At 43.8% G+C, this 10756-nt stretch overlaps 1 protein-coding gene across 1 annotated transcript in view; it reads right to left on the reverse strand.

The window, feature by feature from the left end:
* LOC144492996 (LON peptidase N-terminal domain and RING finger protein 3-like) overlaps window positions 1-10756 on the reverse strand; it is a 47286-nt gene extending 36530 nt beyond the window's left edge. The window contains exons 1-3 of the mRNA XM_078211754.1: window positions 9817-10756; window positions 676-794; window positions 427-549 (exon numbers count right to left, since the gene is read on the reverse strand). Coding sequence (XP_078067880.1) covers window positions 427-549; window positions 676-794; window positions 9817-10507 — 933 coding nt within the window. The 5' untranslated portion in view covers window positions 10508-10756. The remainder of the gene's footprint in view (window positions 1-426; window positions 550-675; window positions 795-9816) is intronic.

Below are 10756 nucleotides of genomic sequence, written 5' to 3' on the forward strand. Positions count from 1 at the left end.
CAGACTGTGGGTGCTCCGGACAGACAGTGACCCAAGCCGGGAATCGAACCCAGGTCCCTGGAGCTGTGAGGCAGCAGTGCTAACCACTGTGCCACCGTGCCTTCCCAATATCAGGAATCACTTTTTCATGCAAAGGACAGTTGAAATCTGTCCCTAAAGGGCTGTTGTTCAATTGAAAGTGTTAAAATGGAAATTTGTAGATTTTCATTACCTAAGCTTATTAAGGGACACAAAAATAAATTAGTAAACAAAGTTGTGATAAAGATCAGCCATCATATAATTGAATGGCAGAACAAATTGAAGAGGCTGAATGGCCTCCTCCTGTTCCTAAGTCGTCTTTGTTTAGGAACTTGATCTTTAGAAATTTCACTTATGAATCTAAACAGTCTTTATTGTTCCAGTTATATAGTACAAATGTTTAATTACCTTTTGGGCCTCCATTTTTGCTGTTTTATTTTCTGAATCCAAAGCGATACAAATTAGATACTCGGTCAAAGCTTTGTCCATTTTTTTCAGGCCAGCGAGTGCTTGTGCTTTTCTTAAGTGACCCTTAAACAAGAAAGCACATCAGGAATTTAAGACATAGATATTACTCATCTTACAACATGACTGGAACTGTTATCGCGATGAATCAAACTGAACAGCGTCGGGCATTTGAGTTGTTTGAAATCTCACTTTAGGCCAGAAAGGTTGGATGCTGCAGGCTGCATTTCCATCGCGTAGTGCATCTTCAAAGCATTTCATACTCGCATTGATCTGCGCACGGTTACTCCACAGCAAATGGTCTTTGGGGGCTGAAAATTAAGCACAAAAGAAATGGAAGCAAAACACTGTCACTCCAATCATTTTATAGCATCTAAAGCTTCCCTGAGATCTGGGCGGCACAGTGGCACAGTGGTTAGCACTGCTGCCTCACAGCTCCAGGGACCCGGGTTCAATACCGACCTCGGGTAACTGTGTTGAGTTTTCACATTCTCCGTGTGTCTGCGTGGGTTTGCTCCAGTTTCCTCCCACATTCTAAAGATGTGCGGGTTAGGTGGATTGGCCGTGCTAAATTGCCCCTTACTGTCAGGGAGATTAGCAAGGTAAATACATGGGGTTATGGGTTAGGGGCTGAATGGGATTGTTGTCACTGCAGGCTTGATGGGCTGAATGGCCTCTTTCTGTACTGTAGGGATTCTACGATATGTTATAGAATAACTCATGTATGTCTGCCTCTAAGTATTATTATCCGTATTTAAGTTTAAAGTTTTAAACTTTATTTATTAGCATCACAAGTAGGCTTAGTGTGTTGAAGTTATAATAATATATAAGAAATAATAAATTCATTAAGCAATGAAGTTACTGTGAAAATCTCCTAGTCGCCACACTCTGGCGCCTGTTCGGGTACACTGAGGGAGAATTTAGCATGGCCAATGCACCTAACCAACACATCTTTTGGACTGTGGTAGGAAACCGGAGCACCCAGAGGAAACCCACGCAGACATGGCAAGAATGTGCAAACTCCACACAGACAGTGACCCAAGCCGGGAATCAAACCCGGGTCCCTGGCACTGTGAGGTAGCAGTGCTAACCACTGTGCCACCCATTGGTCAGTTTTTCTATTTTGACATTCTTGGTCAGAATAATTCAGCCCTATTCTTTCCACGGATGTTGATGGATCAACTGTGTTTTTCCAGAATTTCATGCTCTTTGTTTAAGGATACCTCTTCTGGATGTTTCATTTGGATGTGGCTCATCACATATTCCTCGGTGCGACCATTTATTCTTAATGGTAAATTGCATTTTCAAAGTAGCTACATTTCAACCTCATTCTCACAAACTCATTGGGACTTGAAAAATAAGCATGATTAACAGGCATCCCGAATGGAATCTTTGCTTCAACTTTATCATAAGATAATAAGACATGAGCAGAACTATATTGCAATAGTGATTTGTGAGAGTTGGTTACATTTTGCCAGCTCTCGATATAGGCACAAAATGGGACATTGTATTCAGCCAAGTGAAGTGAGGAGGCCAATGAGGAATATTCCAGAGTGTTTCTCCTCCTCTTGGCCATGGTTTTTCTCCTGTTACAGGAGATTAAATGGCTATTACTGGAGGGCTGTCTGTAGAAGAAGTCAAAGTTAAGTGCTTCAATATGCTCAGCCATTCTGAATTTTTTGGAGACTTGATGGGCGAGTTGATTCTTTGCTTTATATCCTTTTCTGTAACTTCTGACTTGTCCTCTTCTAACTGATGCTTTCAAAAGGGCAGAACTATAACTACAGCAGTGAGAGAGAAGCATATTTTACTGTATTGCTGACTCATTATTTATTTTGCTTTGGTGGGTTATAATTCTAGTCCCTTTTTAGACCGTACCAAATCAGGCTTACTGCTGTGACAATTACTCTCAACTTCAGGTTAAGAAAGCAGACCCTAAAGGCACTGAATGAGTCTATTCCTACTCTGCCTAAAGGAAAAGAAGCAACTGACAGTATTATCATCCTCCAGATAGCTATTTCATCAGGTTTTAGCTGGATAAATAATAACCCGGATATTGCGAGCATCCAGGAATCTCTCCGCAGTAATTTACTCCACCACAAATTGTATGGATATGGGGTTCGCAAGTTAGGAATACAGAAGATAATGAGAGACAAAATAATTTCTAGACTAAAACAAGTTTATTATGTAACCAAACATGCAATTTCTAGTTTGGTGAGACAGTTAATCGCAACATTAATAATTCGAGCAAAAAAAATAGAAAGTACAATCTTAATTCTAGCAGAGAATCCAATTTTTAAATCCAAATAATATTACAGTAAAAGACTTAAGGCAGATACCCATCAATTATAAATGTAACATGTACCTTAAACCCCAGGTTATTAGAAGACTATAAAGTTAGTGAGATGCTTCTGCCACAGTTGAGGGAAGATTTATCATCATCTTTCTCTTGGTTGTACCTTGACCAGGAGACACTGGAGTGAGCCCAGCAAATCTAAAAGTTTGAACTGTGCTTCCAATATTTACACATTTCTCAAGGATAATTAGGGGTGAGCAACAAATGCTGGCTTCCCAATGATGTCCTCATCCCATGAGAAAATTTTAAAAGGCTATATGACTACTTTTTTTTTAACATGCGGCTAATACAAAAGCAAAATACTGTGATGGCTGTAAATTTGAAAAATACCAGCAGATCTCAAGAGCAGAGAGAAACAGAATCATTTCAAGTCAAAGGTCTTTCACCAGAACTGATGAAAAGTCATCAATCTGAAACTTTAGCTCTGTTTCGATCCACAGATGTTGCCTGACATGCTGAGTATTTCCAGCATCCTTTTTTTCTTACTGTTGTGTTCCAATTCGAAACAAGCCCTGTATCCCTTTCTTTCTCAAGTCAACTTGCACCACTGCTAATTTCCAGCTAAGATTAGACCTTCTTTAATTCCTGAGAAAGTCAGCAGGCTGCAAGGCTCACATTGGTCATAATTTCATGATTCATCAAACTGTGTTTCAAAATTACGTTGAGGTGGGGGGGTGAGGGTAAGTTATAATTTAATTTGTGCTTGGTCAGTTTTGTCATAAATTCAGTTGACTCTAGTTTAACACTATCAGCATAAAATCATCATCTCACATATTATACTTGCCACAGTTAGGAAAACTGTTTTTAACCAATGTTTTACCTTGTGGTAAGCTTCCTGACTTTAAGAGTCATTCCTTCATATCGGAATAATAAAAGCAAAATGTTGTGGGTATTGTTAAAGTTAAGTTTATTTATTAGTCACAAGTAGGCTTGCATTAACACTGCAATGGGTTTACTGTGAAAATCCCCTAGTCACCACACTCCGGCATCTGTTCGGGTACACTGAGGGAGAATTTAGCATGGCCAATGCACCTAACCAGCACGTCTTTCGGACTGTGGGAGGAAACCAGAGCATCTGGAGGAAACCCAGAAATGGAAAGAACATGCAAACTACACACAGACAGTGACCCAAGCCAGGAATTGAACCCGGGTCCCTGGCGCTGTGAGGCAGCGGTGCTAACCACTGTGCCACCATGCTGCCCCACCATAGATCTGAAGATCTGAAATGATAATAGAAAGTGTTGGAAGAACTCAACAGGTCTGGCAACAACTGTGGAAAGAGAAAAACAGTTAACGGCACGGCGCGGTAGCACAGTGGTTAGCACTGCTGCTTGACAGCTCCAGGGACCTGGGTTCGATTCCCGGCTTGGGTCTCTGTCTGTGTGGAGTTTGCACATTCTCCTCGTGTCTGGGTGGGTTTCCTCCGGGTGCTCCGGTTTCCTCCCACAGTCGAAAGATATGCGGGTTAGGTTGATTGGCCATGCTAAAATTGCCCCTTAGTGTCCTGAGATGCGTAGGTTAGCGGGATTAGCGGGTAAATGTGTAGGGATATGGGGGTAGGGCCTGGGTGGGATTGTGGTCGGTGCAGACTCAATGGGCCAAATGGCCTCTTTCTGCACTGTAGGGTATCTATGATTCAATGAACATTTCGAGTCTACTTTGGAACACCAGAGTCATAGCAGTCCCGAAGAAATAATACTCGAAAACTTAATTTGGTGTCTCTCTCGACAGGTGCTGCCAAGTTTTTACCAGCACTGTCTGCTTCCATCAGGAGTTCTCTCTATGGTTCTAAGATGAGCTAAGTTTTTTTTCTAAGGGACCTTTGTTGCTTAGGGAATGAGGTAAGCGATATTAGAAAGATGAACTCTTAACTTCTTACGCTGGATTCCTTTGCATCCAATGCATGAATAAAGGATAAGTATGATCTATAAAAACTTTAAAGTTCGAGACAACTGCAGTTACCAGTCCTTTTGTTTTAAAGTTTATTTATTAGTGTCACAAGTAGGCTTACATTAACACTGCAATGAAGTTACTGTGAAAAATCCCCCAGTCGCCACACTCCGGTGCCTGTTCATGTACACTGAGGGACAATTTAACATGGTCAGTGCATCTAACCAGCACGTCTTTCAGACTGTGGGAGGAAACCAGAGCACCCGGAGGAAACCCATGCAGATACAAGGAGAATGTGCAGACTCCGCACAGACAGTGACCCAAGCCAGGAATCGAACCTGGGTCCCAGGCGCTTGTGAGGCAGCTGTGCCAACCAACTGTGCCACCCCACTGAAAGCTGATTTAAGGGAAGATTTCAAGTTAATGCTACAATACAGCTAATCTTAATCTCTACCTTTTAAATCTTTCTATCTGTATCCATTATTACTTAAAACGCTGCACTGAAACTGAATTGCAAACTTTAAAGCTTCAGATGCGAACGTTTTTTGTTTGACCCAGTTTTTTCCATTAATGTTACACAACAGCTGCTACCTGATGGAAAACCGATGAACCTGTCTTCAATCCTAGAGTTGGCTGCCTGTGTTGGTGTTAGTTGTTCTCAGTCCTCGAACCCAAGAAATAGCCATCTGAAGTTGCGGGGACGGGTTTTCAGCTTGTTACAGGTGTACACACACTCGAGTCCTATTTGCTACAGCAGTCCTCTAACTAAAAGCTAAACGGGATGTTTTTATATTGTAGTTCCAATATGTTCCCACTGCCTTTGAATTCACTATTGACAAGGGCGGCAGGCTGGTTAGCACTGCTGCCTCGCAGCATCAGGGACGCGGGTTCGAATCCGGCCTCTGCTCACTGTCTGTGTGGAGTCTGCATGTTTTCCCCGTGTCTGCGTGGGTTTCCTCCGGATACTTCGGCTTCATAGAATCCTACAGTACAGAAGGAGACCACTTGGATCATCGAGCCTGCACTGACCACGGTCCCACCCAGGCCCTGTCCCCATCACCCCATGCATTTGCCCTGGCTAGTCCCCTTGACACGAGGGAGCAATTTGGCATGGCCAATCTGCCTAACCCGCACATCTTTGGACAGTGGAAGGAGGCCGGAGCACCCGGAGGAAACCCATGCAGACGAGGGGCGAATGTGCAGACTCCACACAGACAGTGACCCAGGGCCTGAATTGAACCCGGGTGCGAGGCAGCAGTGCTAGCCACTGTGCCACCGTTCCAGCCCACACTCCAAAGATGTGCGGGTTGGATATTTGGCCATGCTAAATTGCCCCTTAGTGTCAGGGGGACTGGCCGGCGTGAATGCATGGGGTTACGGGGATGGGGCCTGGATGGAATTGTGGTCAGTGCAGATTCGATGGGCCAAATGGCTGCCTCCTGCACTGTAGGGATTCTATGATTTATTTGCGATTGTCTTGTATTTATTTCCCTGAATTTTAGCCTCCCACACAGGTGTAATTATTGTCTTCATGTTTACTTACCAACCCTTTCATAATGCTAATAATCTCTATCAGGTCCCCCCCACCCCCAGTCTTTTCTTGCTACAGAAAAGAACCTGCATCCTGTTCAATAAATAATCTCTGCTTTTGCAAACGTTGCAAGCACAAGAAAAGTTGGATCTCATTTACTTCCAAGCATAACCAACCAGCAAATATGTCCATTTCAAATGTTCCTGTGCTTTTGTGACCATTAGGTCCCAGTTGCGAAGTTCCAGGAGTTGCGGTACAACGTCGCCCTGATCCTGAAGGAAATGAATGACTTGGAAAAAAGAAGCATTCTCAAAATTCAAGATTAATATATTTCAGAATTTCATTAAAACAAAATTGTAAACCAGGAACTTGCCTATAGCCTTCTATAGGAGACAGTCTTGCTTTATTAAAACTGCTGTGGCCAAATAATTTTTCATTATTTTTAGTACATGTGTTGTCATCCAAGTACTGACTTATGAACTGAGATCTCTGGTGTATCATGGGCTTCTTAAATTGATTCCCAATATTCAACAGCCTTAACATGTCTATATTACAAATCCAACCTGTGTGTCTGTTAACACTGCTGTAACTGGGCCAGATAGATCATCCCAAGTCACACACCCACTTTGCAGCCATCTATTTAAAAGGAGACTTTACATTGGCAGAAGTCTGGCTATTGAGGTGGCAAGGAGAGGGAGACAAAGTGGAACGAAATGAAAGGAAGGATGCAAGAACTGCAATAAACAATGGTAATAATGTATTCATCCAAATTGGCAAATGACTAAAGAATGTGAATCGGGTCATGTTTGAACATGATCAGCCTTTTTAAGTAAGCTCTTGAGTTGAGTGACCTTCAGCTTGTTGTACAATGACAGATTCAGTTTCAAATGTAATATAACTTCAAAAGTTGTATAACTTGTTGTGATATAAAGCAGCATACTTTTGACATTCCATTTTTCAGTCTGGTAAAGACTCTGCCCAGTGCAGAAACTGATCACTGTACTTGGGTCTCCAAACCAGGCCACTGAAAAATCCATCCAGATAGTCAGAGTTTATATCCCATTGTAGAGTAAGTGTACACTATTTATCCTGATCCAAAGGACTTGGATTTCAATAGGAATTAATAGTGTTAAATCTTTAGACTTGTACTGTCAGAACCAGGTCGTTCGTCAATTGGAGCCTAAATTCTTTGGTGTTCGTCTCTCTTCCAAAACTGCTGATGGGAACTGAGATATGGAAAAAATAAAGTATTTGAACATTTTTTTTTCTCTTTCCTTCTCTCTCCCTTTTTATCACTGCTGATCTCATAATAGCTTGAACTCTTGCACAAGGAATATTCCATTGCACCTCTGTCATTTAGCTGAGTCTGCATCGACCACAATTCCACCCAGGCCCTATCCCCTTAACCCCATCTATTTACTCTGCTAGTCCCCCTAACACTAGGGCAATTTAGCATGGCCAATCAACCTAACCTGCATATCTTTGGAGTGTGGAAGGAAACCGGAGTACATGGAGAAAATCCACACAGACACGGGGAAAAACCTGCAAACTCCACACAGAAAGTGACCCAAGGCCAGAACTGAACCTGGCTCCCTGGCACTGTAAGGCAGCAGTGCTAACCACTGTGCCACCATGCCGCTCAATGCGATATACGTTCTTCATGCATAATGGTGTCATTATTCAATCACTGAAATATTGATTTTGACCCATTTGATAACATTCTTGCCTCTAAGTTAGACGGTTCAACATTCCCATCCTAATCCGGACCTAGGCTGTCACGTCAGCGCATTGAGAAGGGAGAGCCAGATCATTGACCCGACTACAAGGAATGTTGAATTGTCCCAGTACCCCGGCTAACATTTCTACCCCAATTGCCATCAGTGCACACTGATTAAGTTGACATTCATCTAACTTGCTATTCATTGTGCGCAGATTGTGATCGCCCATATAAATCTCTCCACTTAGTTTGAATTTATTAGTATATTATCTGCTTTGGGACTTCCAAGAGATATGACATGGTACAGAAATGTGTGTTCTATGCACAACCATTCCTTACAGATCACTTTTGGCTTAGACAATTCAGTTTCAAATGTTATAAAACCTCAAGAGGTTGTATAACTTATTCTATAAGGCATCATACTTTTGGCATTCCATTTTTAGTCTGGTAGTTCCCTTGTCAGGAAATCTAGAACTAAGGGACACCGTTTCAAAATAAGGGGTTTCCCATTTAAGATGATGATGAGGACGAATTTCCTCTGAGGGTTGGTAGTGTTTGAAATCCTCTTCAGCAGCGAACAATGGAGCATTAGTCATTGACCCTTATTTAAAGCTGAGTTAGTCAGATTTTTGATTGGCAAAGGAGTCGGTTTTATATGGGGAGCAGACATGATCTTATGAAATGGTGGAGCAGGATTGAGGGGCCAAATGGCCTCTCACTGATCTTGTTTCCCATGTTAAGAATTAATACTTAAAGTTGCAGAATTCATCTAAATCCCACAGATATTGTGTGCAGTTCTGGTCACCTCACTAGAAGAAGGATGTGGAAGTGCTGGAAAGAGTGCAGAGGGGATTTACCAGGATGCTGCCTGGTTTGGAGGGTAGGTCTTATGAAGAAAGGTTGAGGGAGCTAGAGCTGTTCTCTCTGGAGCGGAGGAGGCTGAGGGGAGACTTAATAGAGGTTTATAAAATGATGAAGGGGATAGATAGAGTGAACGTTCAAAGACTATTTCCTCGGGTGGATAGAGCTATTACAAGGGGACATAACTCTAGGGTTCGTGGTGGGAGATATAGGAAGGATATCAGAGGTAGGTTCTTTACGCAGAGAGTGGTTGGGGTGTGGAATGGACTGCCTGCAGTGATAGTGGAGTCAGACACTTTAGGAACATTTAAGCGGTTATTGGATAGGCACATGGAGCACACCAGGATGATAGGGAGTGGGATAGCTTGATCTTGGTTTCAGATAAAGATCGGCACAACATCGTGGGCCGAAGGGCCTGTTCTGTGCTGTACTGTTCTATGTTCTATGTACCTAACCGGAGGACAAAACGGTCAAAAGGTAGGATCTTACGCAACACGCCCTGAAAACATGTCATCGATTTAACTGTCACCTTCTATAACCCATATCATTCCACCCACTGTCCCCGGAGTGTCTGGAGGGCAGCTCGCTCGCCTGTTACACACAAGTTCTGTCCCACTGCCCTCGTTTCTCACGAAGACATCCCCCCCCCAAAAAACTTTTAAAACTCCCCATCATTCGGGGGTAACTTCACTGCGATGTTAATGTAAGCCTGATTGTGACATGAATAAATAAACCTTAAACTTAAACTTGGCTTTAGAAATTAATTCTGGACACTTTTAAAAAGCACACTTGGTTGCTTTGCAGACTTTTTAAAAGCACTTTTAACTACTTTGCAGACTTTTTAAAATCACACTCAACTACTCTGCAGACAAACACAGGTTTGTTCAATAGCCCAGTTCCACATTTTGCCAAAATACTAGGGAAAAATGAGCAGGTTAAAGAGAAAAGAATAAACAACAGAGAATAATTGCACATTACCTAATGTAATTGCTTGGTGATATTTCTCTAAGGCAGCCAGCGGTTTATTTTTCTTGTACAACACGTTCCCTTCATGTCTAAGAGTTAGGGCTCTGCTTTCTGCTGGGAAGTACTTGCCCATGAAGCTGTTTAGGACCACATTAATTCTATAGGCGCCGGCGGTGGGGAGCTTCTCTCCGCAAAGTTTGCAGGAAGCTCTGGTGCTGTCCGGCTCCTTCTCCAGGCAGCCCCTGCAGTAGCTGTGTCCGCAGCGCAGGGTGACCGGCTCGAACAGGGTGCCGGTGCACTGGCGGCAGCTCAGCAAGCCCCCGCCCGGCGGCTCGCCCTCCTCCCAGCCCGGGCTGCCCCGCAGCCTCTGGGCCAGTTGCCCCAGCAGGAGGTCCAGGTGCTGGGCTCGCAGCCTGCCCCGCCGGGACAGCAGCCGGTACTCCTCCAGCGCTTCGCCCAGCCGCCCCGCCAGTGCCAGGCAGCGGGCTCGCCGCAGCTGCTGCTGGGTCTCCTCCGGCTCGCCGGCTCGCCGGGCCAGCTGCAGCTTCCTCGCCCGGAACGCCTCGGCCGCCAGCTCCAACATCACCTCCACCTCGCTGCCTTCTGGAGAGGAGGAGACAGAGACTGGGGCAGTGGAAGGGATGTCAGCTTCTTCCAACACAAAGCCCAGTAAGCTGCCTCTGCCCAGACTCACACCACTCATTGTGTGTGTATATGTAGGCTGGTGTGTGTGTATATATGAGCTAGTGTGTATATGTGAACTGGTGTGTGTATATATAGGCTGGTGTGTGTATATTTATATGTAGGCTGGTGTATGTATGTGTATATGTGAGCGAGTGTGTGCATATATAGGCTGGTGTGTGTATATATATGTGAGCTAGTGTGTGTATGCATGTATATGTGGGCTGGTGTGTGTGTGTGCGTATCTCTCAATCCCTTTAAACCTCCTCTC

Source organism: Mustelus asterias, chromosome 4 (assembly GCF_964213995.1).
Source record: "Mustelus asterias chromosome 4, sMusAst1.hap1.1, whole genome shotgun sequence".
Taxonomy (NCBI): domain Eukaryota; kingdom Metazoa; phylum Chordata; class Chondrichthyes; order Carcharhiniformes; family Triakidae; genus Mustelus; species Mustelus asterias.